Here is a 26,937-nt window from a genome sequence, read left to right on the forward strand (position 1 = left end):
CAGGAGGGTACAAACTGTTAAAAACATATACTACCCATATTTCTAGACTACTGCCACCTTGTAGATTAAGCAAACTGCTTTATCTAGTTGATAAAGTACCATTCAGTAATTGTGTAAATTTTATATAATGAGAGGTCATTTAAAGTAGCCTTAAAACCAAGAGTTTTCTGACAGAAATGGAAAGTGTTTGCAAATGAGTATGAGTTTGGGGACAGTAACCTCTTGTAGCTACTCTTTTCTAAAAATTTTTATTAATTTTTTGCACCACAAAGCTTGTGGGATCTTAGTTCCCCAATCAGGAATCGAACCCAGCCACTGCAGTGAAAGCACCAAGTAAGTCCTAACCATTGGTCCACCAGGGAATTCCCCTCTTGTAGCTACTCTTGATCCCCTAGCTTGCAGTTTACTCCTTTTCCTTTCATTACTGCCATTCATCTTCCAGTATCCCCATATTACAGGTCCTAGCAAACAAGCTCTAGTATAAGACTTCTATGAAAGGGCACAAGGTATTATTGTCCAGCTTTGAAATATCTTCAAGGGAAGCTTCAGCTTGATGTTCTTAACTCCCAGTGAACCAGTCTCATAGTGTCAGGGTTAAAATTAGAGCTATTTGGCCTTGCCTTTTAGTCTTCATCTGCCTTTATACAATTCAGATGCAAAGAACTACATCAGTTTGGCAGTTTATTCTTGTATTTATTAAGTGTTTAAGTGGATAATTTTTTTTTTTTTACTCAGTGTTACCCTAATGTATTTTGTTATCAGCCAGGTCCAAACATGGCCTCTAAATGACTCCTTATTAGCCTGGCCACATGGCTTTTAGCTATAGAAGTTTAAAGTGACATGTAATAATAGAAAAGATCCCCTGGCAGGCAAGAGGCTTCAGCAGATCTACTTAGGTAATTAACAGGTTGATCACTGCTTACCTGTACTGTGTATTTCCTCAGTAATATACATGCCTTCTCGATAGGTCAGTCCCCCTACAACAGGGGTTCCTGTGGCTGGAGCCAGTGTAGGATCAAATGCATCAATATCGAAACTCAGATGGATTGGCCTTTGTCTTCTTGAAAGGAGGAAAACAAGAGAAAGTCATTTGGGCTGTACTTGGTTATTTGTCCTTCCTACAGCTACAACTCCTTGGTTTTGCTGCTGTTCATGCTAGTACTTTATTAACACAGCAGATTTCCAGATTTGTTCTGAAAGTTATTGTGTTAGGTGCTTACACACCACTTCATAGTCTTGCCCTCAGTTCTGTGTGCCTCAGACTAACTCCAGTTTGTATTTCTGATTTACCCTGGGCTTAAGAGCCTCTTACGTTAAGAACTATCAATAGAGGGAATTCCTCACTTCCATAGGACATGGGTTCTGACAAATTCTAGTTGAAGTTGGATTGGTCTAGGTTACAGTTAGTTATTCTCTCAGAGTAGAACAGCAGCTCTGAACTTATGACTGCGATCTTACCATCTCCCAATTCCAACTTCAGTTTAGCCCAGGCATCCAAATGGTTGAAGGTAACATAGTAAACACCTATGTAGTAAATTATTTATACTTCTTAACACTTTAAGAAACAGTATATTACCAAGGTGGCAATTAATCACCCAGAAATGAAGACTCAGCACTGGGAAAATGTTCTTAACTAGCATTTGATTAGCATTCACCTGTCATCTTTCTATACCACCAAGATTTGCTTATTATAAAATTTTCAGATGATGCAATAGTTGAGCCTGGGAAGAAGAGAAAAGTTGGAACAATGAATGCTTCTCCTCTCGAAAGATAAGCATTAAAATTGGAGCTAAAGAGAAATTCATCAAGCAGTTTTCCCTCCCAGCCCCAGAAGAACATGACTGAAGTTTCAGTCTCTTTCTGATCTGAATTTTTTTATATGTACGTTTTGCTTTTATAAGGTCATTATCTTAAGAGACAGGCCAAAGTTTACTGCCCACTGAGAGTCTGCCCTGTTCTCTTTGGGACCTAGAAGTAGACATCCATTGTAGTTACTTACTTGCCAATCAGCAGATCGAATGTCTGTTCCATGACCTTCTGGATACCAAGTCGATCTATGTCTCTCATGGAAAAATACTGGATATCATAATTCTTTAAAATAAAACTGGTGAGATATAAAGGAAAAAAGCCTTAGCTAAAGAGGAGTTTTTCAATCAGATGTGGGAGTGGGGCTTGTCTTTATAGTGACCTACAACAGGTTAAGTCCAGAAATAACCTATCAAATGGAACATTAGTGGCCAGGACAGGCCCCAAACTCAACCCTAACATATTAACTTACTGTTCAGGAGGGTCCACGTCTCTTAGTCCAATATATACAATACTTGGGGAAGAGATACAAGGTTTGATCCAGGAAAATCCTGGGAGCTGTGGTACCTGTGAAGAGAAGGACTCATCAGGGATTCTCAGTCTCTCCAAGGTAATCACTGTGTGCAGTATGCTTTCTTTTCTCACCCTCAGTGTATGTGTAAACCAGCAAACACACGATCTGGGAAAGAACTGATAGAAGTGGAAATGATTCAGAAGGGCAGCTGCAGAACAGTATAGTCTTCTGAAGAATTAAATACCTTCTCTTAATACAATCACAGAAAACTAATCAAACTGATCACATGTACCACAGCCTTATCTATCAGTGAAACTATGAGCCATGCCCTGTAGGGTCAAGATGGATGGGTTATGGTGAAGAGTTCTGACAGAACATGGTCCACTGGAGAAGGCAATGGCAAACCACTAAAGTATTCTTGCCTTGAGAACCCCATGAACAGTATGAAAAGGCAAAAAGATAGGACACTGAAAGATGAACTTCCCAGGTCAGTAGGTGCCTAATATGCTACTGGAAAAGAGTAGAGAAATAACACCAGAAAGAATGAAGAGACAGAACCACAGCAAAACAATGCCCAGCTGTGGATGTGACTGGTGACAGAAATAAAGTTTGATGCTGTAAAGAACAATATTGCACAGGAACCTGGAATGTTGGGTCCATAAATCAAGCTAAATTGGAAGTGGTCAAACAGGAGATGGGACCTGGGGAATCAATGAAATAAAATGGACTAGAATTGGTGAATTTAACTCAGATGACCATTATATCTACTACTGTGGGCGAAAATCCCTTAGAAGAAATGGAGTAGCTATCGTAGTCAACAAGAGTCCAAAATGCAGTACTTGGGTGCAATCTAGAATGAAAGAATGATCTCTGTTCACTTCCAAGGCAAACCATTCAATATAGTAATCCAAGTCTGTACCCCAACCATTAATGCTGCAGAAGCTAAAGTTGAACAGTTCTACAAAGACCTACAAGACCTTCTAGAACTAGCACCCAAAAAAGATGTCCTTTTCATTATAAGGGACTGGAATGCAAAAGTTGGAAGTCAAGAGAGATACCTGGAGTAACACAAATTTGGCCTGGGAGTACAAAATGAAGCAGGGCAAAGGCTAGCAGTTTTGCCAAGAGAATGCACTTGTCAGCAAACACCCTCTTCCAACAACACAAGAGAAGACTACACATGGACAGCACCAGATGGTCAATACAAAAATCAGATTGATTATATTCTTTGCAGCCTAATGGAGAAGCTCTATACAGTCAGCAAAAACAAGACCAGGAGCTGACTGTGCCTCAGAACATCAACTCAATCTTATTGCCAAATTTAGACTTGAACAAAGTCGGGAAAATCACTAGACCATTCAGATATGACTGAAGTCAAATCTCTTGACTATACAAAAGTGACAGATAGATTCAAGCGATTAGATCTGATAGAGTGCCTGAAGAACTGTGGACAGAGGTTTATTACACTGTACAGGAGGCAGTGATCAAGAGCATCCTCAAGAAAAAATACAAAAATGCAAAATGGTTGTCTGAGGCCTTATAAATAGCTGAGAAAAGAAGAGAAGCTCAAGGCAAAAGAGAAAAGGAAAGATATACCCATTTGAATGCAGAGTTCCAAAGAATAGCAAGGAGAGATAAGAAAACCTTCCTCAGTGATCAGTGCAAAGAAATAGAGGAAAACAATGGAATGGGAAAGACCAGAGATCGCTTCAAGAAAATTAGAGATACCAAGGGAACATTTCATGCAAAGATGGGCTCGATAAAGGACAGAAATGGTATGGACCTAACAGAAGCAAAAAATATTAAGAAGAGGTGGCGAGAATACACAGAAGAATTATAGAAAAAAGATCGTAATGACCCAGATAACCATGATGGTGTGATCACTCAGCTAGAGCCAGACATCCAGGAATGCGAAGTCAAGTGGGTCTTACTAGGAAGCATCACTATAAACAAAGCTAGTGGAGCTGACGGAATTCCAGTTGAGCTATGTCAGATCCTAAAAGATGATCTGTTAAAGTGCTGCACTCAATATGCCAGCAAATTTGGAAAACTCAGCAGTGGCCACAGGATTGGAAAAGGTCAGTTTTCATTCCAGTCCCAAAGAAAGGCAATGCCAAAGAATGCTCCAACTACTGCACAATTGCACTCATCTCACAGGCTGGCAAAGTAGCAAAATTCTCCAAGCCAGTTTTCAACAGTCCAGATGTTCAAGCTGGATTTAGAAAAGGCAGAGGAACCAGAGATCAAATTGCCAACATCCACTGGATCATCAAAAAAGTAAGAGAGTTCCAGAAAAACATCTATTTCTGCTTTATTGACTATGCCAAAGCCTTTGGCTGTGTGGATCACAACAAACTGGAAAACTCAAGAGATGGGAATACCAGACCACCTTGACCTAACCTGCCTTCTGAGAAATCTGTATGCAGGTCAAGAAGAAACAGAAGTGGACATGGAACAACAGACTGGTCCCAAATCAGGAAAGGAGTACGTCAAGGTTGTATATTGTCCCCCTCCATATTTAACTTATATGCAGAGTATATCATGCAACATGCCCGGCTGGATGAAGCACAAGCTGGAATCAAGACTCCTGGGAGAAATATCAATAACCCCAGATACGCAGATGATACCACCCTTATGACAGAAAGCAAAGAGGAACTAAAGAGCCTCTTGATGAAAGTGAAAGAGGAGAATGAAAAAGCTAGCTTAAAACTCAACATTTAGAAAACTAAGATCATGGCTTCCAGTCCCATCACTTCATGGCAAATAGATGGGGAAACAATGGAAACGGTGACGGACTTTTTCTTGGGCTCCAAAATCACTGCAGATGGTTGACTGCAGCCATGAAATTAAAAGACGCTTGCTCCTTGGAAGAAAAGCTGTGACCAACCTAGACAGCATATACAAAGCAAAGACATTACTTTGCCAACAAAGGTCCGTCTAGTCAAATTTATGGTTCTTGCAGTAGTCATGTATGGATGTGAAAGTTGGACTATAAAGAAAGCTGAGCGCCAAAGAATGCTGAGTGCCGAAGAATTGATGCTTTTGAACTGTGGTGTTGGAGAAGACTCTTGAGAGTCCCTTGGACTCCAAAGAGATCAAACCTGTCAATCCTAAAGGAAATCAGTCCTGAATATTCATTGGAAGGACTGACACCTGAAGCTGATGATATAATACTTTGGCCACCTGATGTGATGAGCTGACTCAATTGGAAAAGACCCTGATGCTGGGAAAGATTAAAGGCAGAAGGAGACAACAGCAGATGAGATGGTTGGATGGCATCACAGACTCGACGAACATGAGTTTGAGCAAGCTTCAGGAGTATGGTGATGGACAGGGAACCCTGGCATGCTGCAGTCCATGAGGTCGCAAAGAGTTGGACACAACTGAGCAACTGACCGGAACTGAAGGTGGCCTTGGTTTCTCATTAACTTATCTAAATAGCAAGAATACTGCTGACTAGATCTTTTCCACCTCTTTGCACACTATTGAATTGTTTACAGATTGGTTCTTGAGATGGGAACCAGGTTATGTTTCAAGTCCCCAAGAGCCAAAATGTGAATTCTGCCTAGTGAATAACCTTTGTACTATCCTGGTTTAACTTCGTCCCTTACTAAGGGGAGAGATACACAGATTCTAGTCCATGCCTAGCATGAGCTCCCATGTCTTCTGAAGAGCCTGGGAAAACATTACTGAGGTAATCATGGTTTTATTTGTCTTCTAGTCTGGTGGGTCCAAGAGTGAGGCCCAGGAGCTTCTTACCAAGAATTCTTCAGGCTGTAGGTATATCCATATCACTAGAGGGCACTGCCCATTACCACATTTCTTTATTATGAGATGAGATTATGAGCCACTTCAAAAGCAGGGCCCGTGTGCTAGTCATCTTTATGTCCCAGAATCTAGACTATGTGGTCCAAAACAGTTTGGTGAACAAACAAAGAAGTGGGGAACATTACTACCATCACCATAAATCTGTCCTTCACAGAAATCTCACTGAACTAGATTCTCAGAGCCCCAGGATAACCCTTACAACCTGCCCTCCATTCTCTTCATTTCAGCCCACAGACCTTGTCCTGTAGTTCTCTGAGGAGAAATGAAACTGGCTGTCCGTGTAGATTTCCAGATGAAGTGGTGAGGGGTGTATTGATGTCAGCATGGGCATCAACCCAGATCACACCAAGGTCTGGGCAGTGTCGGGCGTGGCCACTGATGGTACCGATTGCCAGGCTGCAAAGAAAAAATAATCTTAAAGGCCCCCTGCTTGGCAAACATCATTAATAACAAATATCTTCAGCCAGCACAGCTCACACTTTGTCCTCAGGGCAAAGTCAGGGCTCTAGATTGAATCTGGATTTGGATAAGACAGGGTCCCTGGGACTGTCATTCCCAAAGACAAATCCTGAATGAAAGACAGGAGAAATGGAAGGCTCTAAAGATTCAAAGCTGACAACTGGCTATTCTTGTGGTGTGCCAGGTGTCGCTGCTGCCCCTAAATTCCTTTAATTGGATCCATTAGCCTTGGCCCAGAAAAGGACCCAAAATTTTTGTTCAACAAATGAAATCCTGTTAAAGAGGTGATCAGTATGTAAAAACTCACTAGTATTACTTAATATCTCTTGAGAGACCAAGAAGAATGTATTTTAAAGAATCAGTTATATTAACTTTTTAAGGATAAAAATTTGTATTACCGCTTTTTAGAAAGATTATGTGATACTTCCTAAAACAGGAAGTCAACATTTTTAAAGACATTAACAGGGCAACCCAATTAAAGACCTCATTAGATCACTGAATAAAACAAGTTTATTTGCATGTTCTTTACATTAGCATGACATTCAACAATCGTTAGGTGTTTCTGGTTTTTGCTTTGCTTGTCCTTGGTCTCTTACATTAGCCAACTATCCTGTCTGAACTGAAGGAGTACAGCTGACGAAATTGTGTTTGGAAAGCTGCCCAAGCTTCCCAGGAACCAAAGAATTTGTCCTCAGGGCGATGGGAAATGCAGCTTAAGCATCTTAGGAACTAGCCACAGTCATCCTTTTGGTCAGTATACCCTGAGGTAGCGTTTTAAGCCCTGTGTTCCCCGTAGGACCTTTTCAAGAAAGAGCATGGTATGGTGCTAAAAGCACTGAATCAACTCAGAACACCGGGGGTCTTTCTAGGAAGAACTGTGAGATAGGACAAGTCATCTAACTTCTCCAGACTGCTATTTCCCTTTATATAAGATAAGGATAATAATGTTAGTCGGTCTGATGATCAAAGCAGTAGTGTATGTTACACTGTTAAATGGAGCTGAGTGACTGAAAAATGCCTCTTTCTTTAAAATATTCAAATTCAAATATTCAAAATATTCAAATTCAAACATTCAACTGTTCAGATTATACACACACCCCTTCCTTTCTAGAATCTTCCAGACAGCCTAGGTTTTAGCAATGAGAGGACTGCAATCTTGATACAAACAAAAGAAAAACCAAAGATTATAACTGCAGTAATAAGTGGTCCCTAAATAGTAAGCCAACCAGAAAAGAGACAATAAATAAAGAGACAATAGATGAGCTCTCAGAGCTCAGAGAGCACTGAGCTCAAAGCAAGAGACCCACCCTTGAGTTATTTAATCAATTTGAGTAGAGAATGTGGTATTTTACTCTACCTAAAACTTTATTCTTAATGAGGAATCTACCTGTCTTTCCAGTTCTGTTAATTGATCTGAAAAGCTGAGCAACTCAGGGAAGTTGCTAGATTTTGTCTCAAAAGACTATTGCCCACAGTGGTCACAATGGACTTGAATCCAAGCTCTACTGCTTCCTGGCTCTAGATGTTATTCAGCCTCTGTCCCTCATTGTACCCAGCAGTGAATTAGATAAAACAGTATCTGCCTCGTGGCATGGTTTTGAGGATTGACTGAGACTATGTATTAAATGCTTGATATTCCTAGTACTTCAATGCCTTTTTTTACTACCAAAAAAATCTTCATTACTTAGCTCAAATCATACTTCCCCATGAAATCTGACTAGTCCAGCCCAGACTGATCTCATCCTTCTGAGATGCAGAATTCAGTATTTTTTCCTCATTCCATGTGTATTTATTTCATTTAATTCTAATAGATCACGTTTCCAATATTCCTTGGCACTGCTTGACAACTCATCAGAACAGTGCTCAGTAAAGTGCATGCTGATTCACTGAGAGGATCAATTGCGTAAGCCACCGAGGGTCCATACTGTGGAGGTAGAGAATGTATTCATGTGCCAAGTGGGGCATTTCTAAAGCCTATTAGCAGAAATGCTTAAAGAAAATAAATTCAGCCTATCGATGAATCCCTCCTATTCTCCTAAATAACCAAAATGAAAAGTCATTAGAAGTTTTAAAAAAGTTTTCCAAGAAGTAAGCATGAAACATACCATCTAAAAATTTTGCTTACTCCAACTCCGAACTTGCCCTCATACTGTGTGACACGTCTGACAAAGGAAACTGTACGTGCCTCAAGTGGTTCCTGATCTTAGGCATGAAAATGCTATGTACATGATACCCTAGAAATTCTGGAGTATTTTGCTCTAAATGAGCCATGCAGTCCAGCCCCTCCACCACCCTGGCTCCCTCTTACCTGTGGTCTCCTCCCACCGTGACACAGCTGTAGCCACCTGACACAGCTCGGCTAACCACCTCCGCTAGTTCCTGGTTGGCCAGGCCCACTGAGCGAGGATTCACTATCAAGTTGTTATAGAGATCATCTTTGGGAACTGGAGTAAAATTCAAATCTCCGAAGTCTTTCAGGTGGCAGCCTAGAGATGAATGAGGGATGACAAGAGTAATCATGTTATTCCCACTTGTACTGGCCTGGGGCCACAAATAACAGTTGTAACAGAGTACACATCAGGGTAACTGAAACCTCACACCACAGTGGCAGGATTCTCTCCATCCTCCCAGCAATCCTGTGGGCTAGATCCTTTTAGGAATATCATTTTGCAGATAAAGAAGCTGAATTTTATAAAGTAAAACCCAGAAATGTTCACTCACTTAACCTACCAATCACAAAACTGGTCTCAATTAGAGCTCAGATAGCCTCAAGTTATAGAGTGAAAGTAAAATACCAAGAGGAACTGAAAGGGTTTACAGAAAATTAAGCAGCATTAATTTAGGACAAAGAAACAAATATAGGAATTTTCATAATATCAACTTTTTAAAAATAAAAGGCCAATCTGAGTACCTAAGTATCTCTTATGTTTAGGAGGCTTTTACAGTTATTACTTGCTGCTACTGCTAAGTCACTTCAGTAGTGTCCGACTCTGTGTGACCCCATAGACGGCAGCCTACCAGGCTCCCCTGTCCCTGGAATTCTCCAGGCAAGAACACTGGAGTGGGTTGCCATTTCCTTCTCCAGTACATGAAAGTGAAAAGTAAAAGGGAAGTCGCTCAGTCGTGTCTGACTCTTTGTGACCCCATGGGCTACAACCTACCGGGCTCCTCCATCCATGGGATTTTCCAGGCGAGAGTACTGGAGTGGGGTGCCATCGCCTTCTCCGACTTAAGGCCTGAATCCCATTTTAACTCCTGGTTTATTTGCCCTATAAGTGCTTCTTTACTATAAGGGCAGCTGCTTCTTCCCCAAATAAAAAACCTGAAGGATTTCAAAACACTCTACTAAATATATTTAACCACATCCACAGATTCTTATCATCCTACAAAGTCAACAGAAGAGTTCCCAGGTCTTTTATAAAAATCTTAGAATCCTAAAAAGAATAAACATTAAAGAGACACAAAGCATCTTCCTATGACTGAACTATAAGAGCAGCACCTGACTCACCCCAACTCTTCAACTTTATCCAGAAAGCAGAGGGAGACAAAGTTTCTACAGCTGAAACCACCAGATGAGTACCTACTCATTCACAGCCTGTTTACTCTTACTATAAACACAAATCTCAGCCAATTTACTTAGTTTTTAATGTAGTAATGGGTGACTCAGAGAAAATTAGCAGGGAGAGGGACTATTTTGGGGAGTCATTTGATAGAAATGGCTTTCAAATGAAGGACTAACCTCACAAATGCACACAAAAGACAAAACCCTGTGAGTCGCAGACAGAGCATTTAGTAAATGATGATCCCGATATATCATGTCTTAAGAATAGCTTCTCTTAATATGCCATAGCCTAAAAACGATGTTCATAACTGTGAGTCCTAAAGAAATGTTTCTCCTAATAAGGCAAGCACATAAAACACTCTGAAACTACATCTAAAACGGTATAAGTAAACAAACACGTGCACACACATTCCCAGGTCCAAAAGAGCTAAATTAACCAATCCATCAGCATTCCAGAGCAACTAATGACTTGAGAATTCCAACCGGAATACACTTAAGGCATACCTCTCTTCTCTGGTGGCATTTTTTCTATGTAAACAGCTCTGTCAAGTGCTTTGGTTGGCAAGCAATAATAAAATCAACTGTATTTCCTGTTCCCTGTCCCTTAACAAAACTTCCAGTTTGTCCTCACCTCTGACCTACGTTCAACACGTCCAAGGGCTAACGTGAATGATAAAATATGTTTCACATAAACTTTTCTATTAAAGGGAGTTTTTCATCAAAATGTTTTACATTTTACCTCACAAAACCTTTATCAGATTGTGGAGAGAAATTTGAAAAATTTGAAATTTGAAAATACAGTTCATACTTAATGTACTTAATAAACTCTTATCTACGTCATGGCTCAAGCTTTTACTAGTTATAAGCCTTGGAAAAAACTTCATGCCTTTCAGTTCAGTTCAGTTCAGTTCTGTCGCTCAGTTGTGTCTGGCTCTTGGCGACCCCATGAACTGCAGCACGCCAGGCCTCCCTGTCCATCACCATCTCCCGGAGTTCACTCAGACTCACGTCCATCAAGTCCATGATGCCATCCAGCCATCTCATCCTCTGTCGTCCCCTTCTCCTCCTGCCCCCAATCCCTCCCAGCATCAGAGTCTTTTCCAATGAGTCAACTCTTCTCATGAGGTGGCCAAAGTACTGGAGTTTCAGCTTCAGCATCATTCCTTCCAAAGAAATCCCAGGGCTGATCTCCTTCAGAATGGACTGGTTGGATCTCATTGCAGTCCAAGGGACTCTCAAGAGTCTTCTCCAACACCACAGTTCAAAAGCATCAATTCTTCGGTGCTCAGCCTTCTTCACAGTCCAACTCTCACATCCATACATGACCACAGGAAAAACCATAGCCTTGACTAGACGGACCTTAGTCGGCAAAGTAATGTCTCTGCTTTTGAATATGCTGTCTAGGTTGGTCATAACTTTTCTTCCAAAAAGTAAAAGTACCGTCAAAATTCTCAATCAAGATTTCAGGCGTTCAATTCACACCACAGTGAAAGATCAAATGCTAAACTCCTAAAAATAGGGTGTTATGAGTAAGAGAGACACACAACACTCTGCTGCCAAAGCAAGTGCGTCTTCCAAGGGCAGGGGCACTCCTTTACCCGTACAGTAGGTGCTCACATTCAGCAAAACCGGGGAGCGAAGGATCAGGTGACTTCACAGCACTGACACTTTCAGCCTGATTGGGCCTCACTATTGTCTCAGTTACTACTTACAAGATCCAAAACACTGTTGCAACTGCTCAACAGAAATTCTTAAGACTCACAATCCTAGTAGGCAACTACAGTATGCGATTCTATAGGTGAGGGAACCGATGCAAGGCCCCAAGGTCACACAGTTTCTAGGTGTCAGAATCAGGATCCTAACTCAGGCCGTCTACCCCAAAGTGTGTATTCTAGACTATGCAGTTGAGACCTCAAAGACTCCCTCTTGATTCCAACACTTTAAGAACTAAACAGCCCTCTCTGAGGAGCCAACAAGACAGCAGAAGGGGAGCAGGCAGCAGCGGACCTTCCACAAGTTCACCCACAGGGATGAGCACCCAGACCAGCTGCTGGACGTGCCAACGCAGTGACACAGCTGCACGGCACCCCATGGGCGTGGTAGAAGCTCCTGGGCAGGACCAGTCTTAGGGGCTCGACCCAAAGAGATGCCATAGGTACTGAAGTCATCCCACTCAGATGGTGGGTATCTACAACCCCAAGACTTTCACCTGGGTGGAAACCAAGTCCAAGATTACTGGACACTACTTGGGCGAGTTCTCCATCACCTAAAAGCCCAGGAAGCATGGAGCCACCTGCTCCTCCTGCTTCATCCACCTTGAGTACCTATTTGGCAAGTAAAGGCACAGACTTCTCTTTAAAACAAACAAAATGAGCTACTGGTACATTCTGACAGTAAGCTGTAATATTTTCCCACCCAGGCAAGGTTCACAGTATTCCAGCAAATTACATTAGTCACTCTACCTTAACCTTTACTAACTACATGTTAATCTTTAGTGTAAGTACCAATCTTTCAATCTTAACCACTTATATCAATAAATCAGTTACATTTAGGGTGAGGACTAAATAATCTAACACTATCAGGAGATCTGAGTAAAAAAATGTTAGAACAGATTGTATTCTTAAGGGCCTCCTTCTCCAACTGGGATCCAAGTATGATGAGGGGAGGGGCAAAAGGTGGGTCACAGGATAGACATCTTAATGTCTGCAGAGATTTGTGTTAAAGATCTGGATTAAGATCAGCACAACCAGTCTTGAATGTAAGTTGTACAGTTTGAGCTTTACCTCTTGATCCCAAACTCAATCCAAAGCCAAACTTCTGAGAGAATGTAGGAACTTGAGAAGCCACGGTCTGGAACATAAGGTCAACAATGGCCTGGAACATAAGCCCAACCAAGGGGTCACCACTAGTAAGGATACTGGAAGCAAAACAGACTGCCTTATGCTATTCTCAATTAAAGGTAAGATGCATATGCAGCTAGACTTCTGTGTGTATCTTCTTTGTGTACCATTGCTTTTTTAAAAATAACATATGAGAGATCCAAAACCAGAGAAGATCTCAATGACTAAATAAAAAGGAAAGGTTCTGGAGGTAGAATGTGAAAACAGACCAAAGATATTGGGAACCAAGAGAAAAAAATTAACCAAATAGAACAACTATAAAAAATTTTCTTTAAAGTCTTTTAAAAAGAAAAAAGACATGAGTACGGTCACTATTAAGAAGAGGTAGCAAGAATACACAGAACTATACAAAAAAAGATCTTAATGACCCAGATAACCATGATGGTGTGATCACTCACTTAGAGCCAGACATCCTGGAATACGAAGTCAAGTGGGCCTTAGGAAGCATCACTATGAACAAAGCTAGTGGAGGTGATGGAATTCCAGTTGAGTTATTTCAAGTCCTAAAAGATGACGCTGTGAAAGTGCTGCACTCAATATGCCAGCAAATTTGGAAAACTCAGCGGTGGCCACAGGATTGGAAAAGGTCAGTTTTCATTCCAATCTCAAAGAAAGGCAATGCCAAAGAATGTTCAAACTACCCCACAATTGCACTCATCTCATATGCTAGCAAAGTAATGCTCAAAATTCTCCACGCCAGGCTTCAACAGTATGTGAACTGAGAACTTCCAGATGTTCAAGCTGGATTTAGAAAAGGCAGGGGAACCAGAGATCATATTGCCAACATCCATTGGATCATCAAAAAAGCAAGAGAATTCCAGAAAAAAATCTACGTCTTTAGTGACTACACCAAAGTCTTTGTGTGGATCACAAGCTGAGGAAAATTCTTCAAGAGATGGGAATACCAGACCACCTTGACCTGCCTCCTGAGAAATCTGTATGCAGGTCAAGAAGCAACAGTTAGAACTGGATATGGAACGGACTGGTTCCAAATTAGGAAAGGAGTACGTCAAGGTTGTATATTGTCACCCTGCTTATTTAATTTATATGCAGAGTACATCATGCGAAATCCAAGGCCGGATGAAGCACAAGCTGGAATCAAGATTGCTGGGAGAAATAATCAATAACCCCAGATACACAGATGACACCACCCTTATGGCAGAGAGAAAAGAGGAACTAAAGAGCCTCTTGATGAAAGTGAAAGAGGAGAGTGAGAAAGTAGGCTTAAAACTCAACATTCAAAAAACAAAGAACATGGCATCTGATCCCATCACTTCATGGGAAACAGATGGGGAAACAATGGAAACAGTGACAGACTTTATTTTCTTGGGCTCCAAAATCACTGCAGATGGTTGACTGCAGCCATGAAATTAAGAGACACTTGCTCTTTGGAAGAAAATCTATGACCAACCTAGACAGCATATGAAAAAGCAGAGACATGACTTTGCCAACAAAGGTCCGTGTAGTTGAGGCTGTGGTTTTTCCAGTAGTCACATATGGATGTGAGAGTTGGACTATAAAGAAAGCTGAGCACCAAAGAATTGATGCTTTTGAACTGTAGTGTTGGAGAAGACTCTTGAGAGTCCCCTGGACTGCAAGGAGATCAAACCTGTCAATCCTAAGGAAATCAGTCCTGAATATTCATTGGAAGGACTGATGCTGAAGCTGAAGCTCTAATACTTTGGCCACCTGATGTGAAGAACTGACTCACTGGAAAAGACCTTGATGCAGGGAAAGACTGAAGGCAGGAAGAGAAGGGGACAACAGTGGATGAGATGGTTGGATGGCATCACCAACTCAATGGACATAAGTTTGAGCAAGCTCTGGGAGTTGGTGATGGACAGGGAAGTCTGGCGTGCAGCAGTCCATGGGGTCACAAAGAGTTGGACACGACTGAGTGCCTGAACTGAACTGAAGGTCACTATGTACTTTACTGAATCTCAAAATATGGAAGGACAGTTTGGATTTAAGAGAAATGAAGCCTTAACTTTCAAGTTAATATTAGGTCCTGCCACTGTTGCAAGGCAGTCTTGTGCTGGACAGATTCAATGGCAGTGCCTATCCTTGGACGTTTTATCTTCCTTCCAGTGCTCCAGCGCTAAGTCACTTCAGTCATGTCTGACTCTTTGCAACCCTATGGACTGTAGTCCGCCAGGCTCCTCTGTTCATGGAATTCTCCAGGCAAGAATATTGGAGTGGGTTGCCATGACCCTCTCCAAGGGATCTTCTTAACGAAGGGATCAAACCCATGTCTCTTAAGTCTCCTGCATTTGCAGGCTGGTTCTTTATCACTAGCACAACCTGGGAAGCCCCTTTAACTTCCCTATCCATGTTTATCTCAGCATCTCCTTAAACCACATCAAGCATTTAGGCTCTTCCTAGGTGTTTTATGATAAGTGTATAATTAGAAAGGGTTTATAATCTGTTAATCATGCTAATATTAATTTTTGAAGACTAACCCATTTAGTCCTCCCCATAACCAATAAGAAATAAAAGAACTAAAGTGATCAGCCTGGTGGTTAAGTGACAGAACTTGAAGAACGCTCAAGTCCAATCATGGACTATAGGATGTAGGCTTTGATAAGTGCGACAGAAACAGTACTAACTTGGCTCACTATTGTTTACTTATCAGAATGAAGCTTCAGAAAGCCTAAAAAGGAACCTTAAGCGAATCGGGCAGTCTTAAAAGCAACACTCTCCATGACAGAGACACTGAATTTCATAAAAGGATTTTGGTCATTAAACGTGTAACTGTGGAGTGAATCACCAGATTAATTCACAGGCTGGATGGTGGGTTCCAATTCCTTGCTTGCGAAACAGCCTTCTGCTTACTCAGTTTCCCAGCAGCCCTCATACCAGCAAGAGGACTTCCTCTTCTGACAGTGGATGTCAGAAGGACCGTTGCTCACTATGATTACGCACAGATGGGCATTTGGGTTTATACATCATGGTTAGCATCAGTCTCTGGGTGTGAAAGTCTGATAAACTCTGCTGCACACTTTAAGACTTCTGTTCTGGATCCACAAAGCTGAGGACCAGTCCCCTTGAAGGGATTAATACCTTGAGGGCCCTGACTGAGTGGCCCACCCTGTATGACTCCCAACTCTGCTCCTGGATTTCCACAATAAGGTCCAAGTAAGGACTAGAGACAGTGAATGCTAAAGAAGTGAAAGGAAATTCAGGGAGGATCGGGTAGACAAGGATGGGCTTCTACAACAAGTGAATTTTGTACCAGAAAATTTTGTTATTTTATTGTTGTTTTCCTTCCTAATTGACAATGGAAATTTTTGTAAAATCGAACGGTGAGAGTCCCTTATCCCATTCCCCAAGTTTGACTACTCTGTCCTTGTAGACCTTTATGCCTAAACAAAATCCATGGTATTCTTTGTTTTGTTTTTTCAGTTCAGTTCAGTCGCTCAGTCATGTCCATCTCTGCGACCCCATGAACCGCAGCACGCCAGGCCTCCCTGTCCAACACCAACTCCCGGAGTCCACCCAAACCCATGTCCATCGAGTGGGTGATGCCATCCAACCATCTCATCCTCTGTCGTCCCCTTCTCCTCCTGTCCTCAATCTTTCCCAGCATCAGGGTCTTTTCAAATGAGTCAGCTCTTCACATCAGGTGGCCAGACACTTCACAAATTTGCACATCATCCTTGCATACGGACTGTGCTAATCTCTGAATTGTTCCAGTTTTTTAGTATATGTGCTGCTGAAAGTAAGCACCATAATATTCTTTTTTTATAGATTTTTTTTAACACCCAAAACATTTAGTATTGGGGTATAGTCGATTAACAATGTTGTGATCGTTTCAGGTGTACAATGAAGGGACTCAGCCATACATACACGTTAGATTGGTTTCTTGTTCATTTAAGTATCCAGGGTTCGGTATTCTAGGTCAGCAAGCAGCTTTCCTCTATATGATTCAGAAACCAGACTCCTCCTGGCTCGTGGGTCTACCACACTTCGGACATTGTCATCTTATATGGCTAAGGTTAAGTCTCCCCAGGTTCAAGGCAGGTGGAGAGGGAGAAGGCGCTAAGAAGGCACACCTCTGCTTTTAAAAGCCCCAGCCTAGAAGTGGCACATCATTCCTGCTCGGATGGCACTGGCCAGCAAATGAGGTTTTCACATCCAGAAGAGGATGAGACTGGATTCTGGCAGACAGCTAAATCTGTGCCACAGTGAATACTTTCTAATTCCACTACCATTATCTTTAAGTGATTAAGAACTCAAAATGTGAAAGCTTATGTTGCTGATCTTAACTGTTCTAGTTCATTGCAGAGCTGAATCAGTGAGGGGACCATGCCATCCTGATGCAGCTTTCTCCTATAATGCCTACTGCACCAGCAGCATTGTAACACCCAAAGGACTAGTGGAACAGAGCCTAAGATTGGTTTCTAAAGAAAATGAGGACCTGAAAGAAGAAATGTATGCCTTGTTTGGAAACAGCTGAACAATTTAATAAGAATGAGATGTCTGCATATTGGAGCTAAGCAATATGAGGTTATAGGGAACATAAATTATGACCCATAGGCTGTTTTTTGAGGTGTAGAAAGGTTGATGGGAGGTTAGTTTTTTTTGTTAAGAGCAGGATGAACTGAGTAAAGTTAAAGCAATTACTTTGAGTGCTAATGGCAAATTTTCTGGTTCAAAAAACAAGAAATGGTCTCACCAACTTCAGTGAATCTTGGAATAATAGTGAAAACTGCATATTATAACATGGAATAGCTACCATGCTGGAGGGAGCTCTCTCTTCTCAAATCTTTTGTGCTTCAGGTCAACTCATATGCAAGTCTAAATTGGAAGAGACACAATATTCCATTGCTGCTCTTTCCTCTTTTAGAAGGTACTGTAAGATGAAATAAACCCGAAACTTCCAAGGAAGCTCTCATATCAAATAGATCTGGAACCAACTGGAAAGGGCTCTCATTTTTCATTTGCAGCGGGGAAAAAAGTCAAGCCCTATATATACTGGCACTGCCTCATTGCTTCTCTCCCCAGTGCTGGAAATAAAAATACACTGACTACTACTCTGATCTTTTAGGCCTGGATGTTACCTTTGGCCTTGATAAACCTCTCAGGTTCCATCGGAGTGGAACGAGAATACAAGTGCATCCACAGAATGATGCAACCGGAAGAAATGGAAAGAGCCCTATCTGACCTTAGTAATGTCTGCGAACAGCACTTCTATTTCAGGGCCTGCATCACCAGTGAATCCCTGAAAGAAGCCAGTGACAGGAAACAAGGGAAAGGAACAAAACTTGTCTCCCTCTGCCTACCATGTAGTGCTGGCTAGATGCTTTACGGAGAGCTGCTAATCCTCACTACTTCCTCTGCTGGTATCATCACCCACATACTGCAGAAGAAATTCAGCAGAGGTAAAGGGCACCTAAAGTTCAGAGCATGCCTGACTGCTCCTTTGGTTAGAGATCAGATAAGAATATTATGAGTAAGCAGGCATTTCTACTGCAAAAGGGCACCCCATTCTCTCTGCTGCTCTGCTTGTACTTATAGGTAGCTTTAGGTGCTCCCAAGGCCTCCAGCAAGTCATGAGAGATGGGTCAAGTGGGTTGACACATGGATGCCGGGGTCCAGCCCGGGTGGATCCAGGGAATTCGAAGGGTGGACGGAGTCGGCGAGGAAAACTTATTGATTTATTAATATAAAATTAGATTAGGAAGAAGTAGTGTAGTAGGAAGATTAAGTGAAGAGAAGAGGCTGATTAACTAGGGTTACATGGAAAACCAATAAAGTTCCAGACAAGGAGCTTGCACTATCTATGTTAGGCCGCTGGCGCCCGTTTGAATATTGGAGAGTGCCCCGCCTTGGGCTCTCTCTCTTACGGATCTTAAAAGCCGGGACAAGTAAGTAGACATAGTGAGCCTCCACGCCCCAGATGGGAATTCACGCCCCAGATGGGAATTCAGCCTGAAATTAGAGTAAAGAGGAGACACGGGGGAAACCAGTCCAGCAACTGGCTCTCCTTCTATTGTCCTTCAAGGCCTTTCATACTTTTGATTATACATAGAGATCAATGGGTAATACAAAATTATGTAGCGTTAGCAGCCCAGACTCTTTCTGTATATCTTTTTGTATACAAAAGGTCTCAGGTGATTTACATTATCTTCTGGTCAAGAGGCTTGTTAACACTTTTTGGCTCTCTTCCTTAATGAATGTTAATTTCGTTTCCCCTGAGGTGTTTTTCTTTAATCTACATCTCCTTAAAGCATTAAAGTTACATCTCTATAGAACAAAGGTGCAGTGGGTTATAACAAAGAAGGTACTTAACTCAAAGATCTAATGTTGCTAATACCAGGTCTACTACTTGTTTTTCTATATACCAACTATGTCTAAAAATAAAGGATATGAAAATTTGGCAGCAAGTATTGGCTCAACAAATGAAACTTTTAATCAGTCCTATTCTAATGATTTTGACTCTTCAGAAGCCTCTACATTCCTAGGATGTTTTAAGCTTCCTGTGCCTCCTGCGGTCAGGAGGCCTCAAACAATCACAGGCGCAGCTGTACGAGTCCTGCAGGCAGGCTAGAAAGCCATCAGAGGGGTTTTTGGATTGAAACACGGTTTCAAATGCAGAAGACTAAAGCCCTGAATTGACTTTTTCCAGAGAATGTCAGAAGAGTGGAAAAGCAGGCAGATTCTTATTTTTTGGGGGGTGGATGCTCAGGAAATTCCAGGGGGAAAACCTGAGGTCTGATTAGCCTTGCCATCAGAGCTCTTGCCGCATGACCTTGTCACGGGTGGAATTCCTCACGCTGGCTCCCAGCACATGGGTGAGTATGGCAAGCCACAGGGAGCCTATTGGCAGAATATTAGACTTGGAGTAAAGCTAAGAGTCTGTTGTTGTGCTGTTGTTTAGTCGCTAAATGGTGTCCAACTCTTAGCGACCCCATGGGCTGTAACCCGCCAGGCTCCTCTGTCCAGGATTTCCCAGGCAAGAATACTGGAATGGACTGCCATTTCGTCTCCAGGGGATCTTCCCAACCCAGGGATTGAACCCATGTCTCCTGCTTGGCAGGCAGATGAGCCACCTGGGAAGCCCGAGTGTCCACTAGTGAACAGTTTTTTGAACTGTCCTTGAACAGGATGAGTGCTTATGATTTGTCAGAAATAATGAGTCAGTGAAACACGCAGAAAAACAAAGACTGAGTTCTCATTTGGTGCCAAGAGAACACTGGTGGCTCTTAAAGTTACAGATTCATATATTGTACATGGCAGATTTCATCCCACAGAAAGGGAATTCCTGGTATTTTAAAAGGACTGCACCTGCTAATTCTTAGAACCTCAAAGTTGTACCTAGAAGACCAACTTATTGAAAAAAGTTACAATGCTACTCTAAGACCACAGCTGAGGAAGGCCAGGGAGAGTGGCACAGGGCGCTCGAGGATGGAAGGTTAATCCCAGCATCCAGGCTGGTCACTTCAGACATGTCCACCTAACACATACCGGACTTAATCTCAAGATCAGCTGATATAGACATGGTGTTACTAGATCCTGGTATCTGTGTGTGACTATGATCCTGGTATAAAAAACCCCAACACAAAACAAGCTTGAAAGTTTGGCTCAAGACATGTAACAAGAGATGACTTGCAACACCATTTATATTATATTATATTCATATTTATATTGTTTCCTGCTAATTGGTTTTCCAGCTACATATGAACTTCTTGCCAAAGAAGAACAGGGCATCACCTGCTGAGAATAGGCTGAGTAATGCATGCCCCTCTGTACCCAACCCGCTAGACCATTCAGGTATGATCTAAATCAAATTCCTTATGATTATACAGTGGAAGTGAGAAATAGATTTAAGGGCCTAGATCTGATAGATAGAGTGCCTGATGAACTATGGAATGAGGTTCCTGACATTGTACAGGAGACAGGAACCAAGACCATTCCCATGGAAAAGAAATGCAAAAAAGCAAAATGGCTGTCTGGGGAGGCCTTACAAATAGCTGTGAAGAGAAGAGAAGCAAAAAGCAAAGGAGAAAAGGAAAGATACAAGCATCTGAATGCAGAGTTCCAAAGAACAGCAAGAAGTGATAAGAAAGCCTTCTTCAGCGATCAATGCAAAGAAATAGAGGAAAACAACAGAATGGGTAAGACTAGAGATCTCTTCAACAAAATTAGAGATACCAAGGGAACATTTCATGCAAAGATGGGCTTGATAAAGGACAGAAATGGTATGGACCTAACAGAAGCAGAAGATATTAAGAAGAGGTGGCAAGAATACACGGAAGAACTGTACAAAAAAGATCTTCACAACCCAGATAATCATGATGATGTGATCACTAATCTAGAGCCAGGCATCTTGGAAAGTGAAGTCAAGTGGGCCTTAGAAAGCATCACTATGAACAAAGCTAGTGGAGGTGATGGAATTCCAGTTGAGCTGTTTCAAATCCTGAAAGATGATGCTGTGAAAGTGCTGCACTCAATATGCCAGCAAATTTGGAAAACTCAGCAGTGGCCACAAGACTAGAAAAGGTCAGTTTTCATTCCAATTCCAAAGAAAGGAAATGCAAAAGAATGCTCAAACTACCCCACAACTGCACTCATCTCACACGCTACTAAAGTAATGCTCAAAATTCTCCAAGCCAGGCTTCAGCAATATGTGAACCATGAACTCCCTGATGTTCAAGCTGGTTTTAGAAAAGGCAGAGGAACCAGAGATCAAATTGCCAACATCTGCTGGATCATGGAAAAAGCAAGAGAGTTCCAGAAAAAACACCTATTTCTGCTTTATTGACTATGCCAAAGCCTTTGACTGTGTGGATCACAATAAGCTGTGGAAAATTCTGAAAGAGATGGGAATACCAGACCACCTGACCTGCCTCTTGAGAAATCTGTATGCAGGTCAGGAAGCAAGTTAGAACTGGACATGGAACAACAGACTGGTTCCAAATAGGAAAAGGAGTGCGTCAAGGCTATATATTGTCACCCTGCTTATTTAACTTATATGCAGAGTACATCATGAGAAACGCTGGACTGGAAGAAACACAGGCTGGAATCAAGATTGCCGGGAGAAATATCAATAACCTCAGATATACAGATGACATCACCCTTATGGCAGAAAGTGAAGAGGAGCTAAAAAGCCTCTTGATGAAAGTGAAAGAGGAGAGCGAAAAAGTTGGCTTAAAGCTCAACATTCAGAAAACGAAGATCATGGCATCCGGTCCCATCACTCCATGGGAAATAGATGGGGAAACAGTGGAAACAGTGGCAGACTTTATTTTTGGGGGGCTCCAAAATCACTGCAGATGGTGACTGCAGCCATGAAATTAAAAGACGCTTACTCCTTGGAAGGAAAGTTATGACCAACCTAGACAGCATATTCAAAAGCAGAGACATTACTTTGCCAACTAAGGTCCATCTAGTCAAGGCTATGGTTTTTCCTGTGGTCATGTATGGATGTGAGAGTTGGACTGTGAAGAAGGCTGAGCGCCGAGAATTGATGCTTTTGAACTGTGATGTTAGAGAAGACTCTTGAGAGTCCCTTGGACTGCAAGGAGATCCAACCAGTCCATTCTGAAGGAGATCAACCCTGGGATTTCTTTGGAAGGAATGATGCTAGAGCTGAAACTCCAGTACTTTGGCCACCTCATGCGAAGAGTTGACACATTGGAAAAGACTCTGATGCTGGGAGGGATTGGGGGCAGGAGGAGAAGGGGACGACAGAGGATGAGATGGCTAGATGGCATCACGGACTCGATGGACGTGAGTCTGAGTGAACTCTGGGAGATGGTGATGAACAGGGAGCCCTGGCGTGCTGCAGTTCATGGCATCGCAAAGAGTCAGACACAACTGAGCGACTGAACTGAAGTGAACTGTACCCAACTCATGTCAACCCTCCAGGCACTTCTAGACCATGGTGAGGCAGCCAGCTCAGCTTTCTCGGGCAGATCTTCAGTGGACAGACGGCAGCCTGATTCCAACATAGGCAGGGGCAGAGAGAAGAGGAGGGTTCCTCTGGCTTCACAAGTCACTGCAACATAACCACTTTCCCTCATTCCAAACAAGACTGTTAAGCTTCTCTGAGAAAAAGATCTGTTGTTAACATGCTGACAAGACCTCAAGCTACTTCACTATCTAACCACAGAAAGAGATAGTGACGATCCCTGGGGCTAAAATAGTGCTCTTGAGAATATGTGGTCTTATCTTTTCGAAATTCTTGATGCTTCATCTTGTTCCAGGAAGGACTGAAAGGGCGGGTGACTACTAAGGCTCTGCCAGTGAACCAGTCCAGATGTGTAGCTCCCTGCCCCAGACCTGGGCTAGCACCCGGTTGGTTTCCCAAGGAAGCTCCACAAACCAGACAGACTACATTCCACACTATTCTAAAGCACAGTGCATGGAGACCAGGTGGCCAGGATGGTTCATGTGGTCACAACAGATGCAAAGGAAAGAATCACTGTCCTCTGGCCCCTGACCCCCTCAGAAGAGTCAAGATCTCTAACCAAGTTCAGTCTCTAAGTGTGTGCCACTCTCACACAGTTGTTAGTTAAAATAAGGAGACAAGGAAAAGCCTACACACACTAAGGGTCACGTTCTATTAGTTCAACTTGATGAGGCATCTTTGTGGTTTTTCTCTCCACCCTACCCTTTTCTCATAACAGATGGTGTAATTTAAGACTTCCCCAAATTTGTTTGTAGTATGATTATGTCATTTTGAGAAGAACAAGAGTTTTCGGTGAGAAATAGCAAATACACATAGGCCCACTGATTTCTCATCACAATGGCTCCTAAGGAGTCCAGCTCTCACACACAGTTCAAATTTTCTAGTTTCCCTATAAAAGAATTGAAAGGCACAGCCAATTTCACTTGGGACACTGATTCTCCAAAAGCCCTAACCACAATGCAACACCCCACTGTGACTCAATTCTCAGTCACACAGGAAGGCATTTTCTACTTCTTTTCCTATTCTGTAATTCTGGTTTCTTGGAATAGAGGAGGGAGCCAGAAAGATGCTATCTTCTCATCAAATCTTAGCATTACTACATCTATTACAGGAATACACCCTCCCTACCAGCTTGCTCATTAATACAGAGGACAAGTAAATTTATTCAAGGACTAAGTTATTTAAACTAACCACAGTAATCCCTTAGGTTCTAGGTCTCTGAACGGTACTGCCTTGGATATGAAAGGAACAATGCCACTTCCGTCTAAAGCAACTAGAGGTCAGTCTTACTTGAAACAGTCATCATTGGATACTCAGGTTCTAGATTAAGACCAAGCATGTTTCAAAAAAGGAGGCAAAAACTGGCCATTGCTGCTTACCAACACTTAGTGTGACTAAGTTCATTCAACTGGTAGCCCAACACCTTGTAAGAATTAAACAATTTGATACACGACAGATATATAGATTAATATACATAATCTGATAATATATCAATTTGATATATTATCTATTGTCATACTGTTTAAAAATCTGGGAAACCAGGGGGCTTCTGAGGAGCAAACCATTTGGAGAGAAAGGAAGTTGTGATCCAGGAAAATCCCATGGGTCACGACGGGAATGAAGTTCCAGAAGACAGGTAGAATGCTTCGCCCCATTTCTTCCTTCAACAAAAGCTGACTGTGTGCTGACTGTGCGCCTGGCTGCAGCCTTCAGGGTGCTCACAGCCTGGTCAGAAGACAGGCAGGGAAAGCACAGACTGCTGCTAATTGCGATGATGCTGTCATATACAGGGTGTGATGGGAAGAGTCACGAGAAGGTGCTGACTCAGACCCAGGATAAGCCAAGAGGGCATCTCAGAAGAGTCGGTATCTGAATCTTGAAGGTTTTAGTCAGGAATAAAAGGAGAAAGGCTTGCCAAGCAGAAAAGGCACATAATGCTTTCAGCCTTACACAACAATGCCCAGGGACCATCAGGGATGACTGCAGAGAGATGAGGCGGGAAGAGGCAGGATTCAGGTTCTATATGCAGTAGGAGCTACTAAGGTTCAAGTCAGGAGGTGACAGATCAAATCTGCACTGTAGATCTGGTGATCTGGTGGCCTCTGGAAAACTGCCTGGCCTGCAGAAGAGCAGCCACCAGAGGGGCTATAAAGACAAGGCGGTGGGAGGGAACTAACAAGATTCCAGCAATACTTAAAAGGGCTATGGGGGAGAAAGGGTTTCCCTCCAGCTTTCTGGCTCTGCTACCACCAGAGATAAGAAAGCACAGGGAAAGGGGGTAGAGATGATAGTAAGTTCAGTTTTGGACGCACTGACATTGGCGTGTTAGAGACTATCCTGTTGATCATACACAGTTCAGTTCAGTTCAGTCGCTCAGTCGTGTACGACTCTCTGCAACCCCATGAATCGCAGCACGCCAGGCCTCCCTGTCCATCACCATCTCCCAGAGTTCACTCAGACTCACGTCCATCGAGTCCGTGATGCCATCCAGCCATCTCATCCTCTGTCGTCCCCTTCTCCTCCTGCCCCCAATCCCCCCCAGCATCAAAGTCTTTTCCAATGTGTCAACTCTTCGCATGAGGTGGCCAAAGTACTGGAGTTTCAGCTTTAGCATCATTCCTTCCAAAGAAATTCCAGGGTTGATCTCCTTCAGAATGGACTGGTTGGATCTCCTTGCAGTCCAAGGGACTCTCAAGAGTCTTCTCCAACACCACAGTTCAAAAGCATCAATTCTTCGGTGCTCAGCCTTTTTCACAGTCCAACTCTCATATCCATACATGACTACTGGATAAACCATAGCCTTGACTAGACGGACCATAGTCGGCAAAGTAATGTCTCTGCTTTTGAATATACTATTTAGGATGGTCATAACTTTTCTTCCAAGGAGTAATTGTCTTTTAATTTCATGGCTGCAATCACCATCTGCAGTGATTTTGGAGCCCCAAAAAATAAACAAAGGAATGAGTTAATGGCTCAATTCAACAAGTTAAAGGCTCAACGAGTATTCATGACTGATGACATCACTTTGAATGAAAACATGTCACCTGGTGGCTCAAATGGTAAAGAATCTGCCTGCAATGCAGGAGACCTGGGTTTGATCCCTGGGTTGGGAAGATTCTCTGGAGAAGGAAATGGCTACCCACTCCAGTACTCTTGCCTGGGAAATTCCATGGGCAGAGGAGTCTGGTGGGCTACAGTCCATGGCCCCGCAAAGAGTCACCTGTGACTGAGCACAAGAAGCAGAACTGCCAGGAAAAAAACCAAAAAGCTGGACCTGAATTTGACCAAGAATCTAGATTCAGTAACCAGTTGACAGGAAATACAGAGGACAAAGAACATGCCACAGAATGCTACCGGATGCCATCTGCAAAATCCAAGCTGAGAGATTCTACAGACAAATGACCTAGTTTCCTCTACAGATCAACCACAAGTGTAAATCAACTGGGCACTGTGAATCTCAACTGTGCAAAGACAGATACAAACTGAAAATAGACTTAATTATCCCTGTTGAAAATAAGGGTAGACTTTTCCCCACCCTGTGTTTCAGAATTCCTTTCTCTGTCCTTTTCACATGCAAGTAATATTTACGACTAAATAGGCCTCATAACCTAGGAATGTTTCCTCAAGGAGCCACTTTTTGAAATGCAAACATCCAGGGTCTCGACCTCCCACTTCTAAGGGCATGGATGGTGGGCTCCTGGCTTCAATTTGCCAAAAAACTACCTCCCACGTTAAGATGTGAGATGTTTGTTTCCCCTCCAGATAAAGCCAGTCAACTAAAGTAGTCCCTCCAAGTTCCATGATAAAGTTAGGATGAGCTACATATATTTTTTCCAGTAGTCATTTATGGATATAAGAGTTGGACTATAAAGAAAGCTGAGTACAGAAGAACTGATGCTTTTGAACTGTGGTGTTGGAGAAGACTCTTAAGAGTCCCTTAGACTGCAAGGAGATC

The 26,937-nt window shown here is 42.4% G+C and overlaps 1 protein-coding gene across 1 annotated transcript in view; it reads right to left on the reverse strand.

The window, feature by feature from the left end:
- ARG2 (arginase 2) overlaps positions 1–26,937 on the reverse strand; it is a 39,938-nt gene that overhangs the window by 1,577 nt on the left and 11,424 nt on the right. The window contains exons 3-7 of the mRNA XM_005686001.3: positions 8,916–9,093; positions 6,385–6,544; positions 2,279–2,373; positions 2,000–2,104; positions 924–1,060 (exon numbers count right to left, since the gene is read on the reverse strand). Of these exons, the coding sequence (XP_005686058.1) occupies positions 924–1,060; positions 2,000–2,104; positions 2,279–2,373; positions 6,385–6,544; positions 8,916–9,093 (675 nt within the window). The remainder of the gene's footprint in view (positions 1–923; positions 1,061–1,999; positions 2,105–2,278; positions 2,374–6,384; positions 6,545–8,915; positions 9,094–26,937) is intronic.

The sequence above is a fragment of the Capra hircus genome, chromosome 10, assembly GCF_001704415.2.
Source record: "Capra hircus breed San Clemente chromosome 10, ASM170441v1, whole genome shotgun sequence".
Classification (NCBI taxonomy): domain Eukaryota; kingdom Metazoa; phylum Chordata; class Mammalia; order Artiodactyla; family Bovidae; genus Capra; species Capra hircus.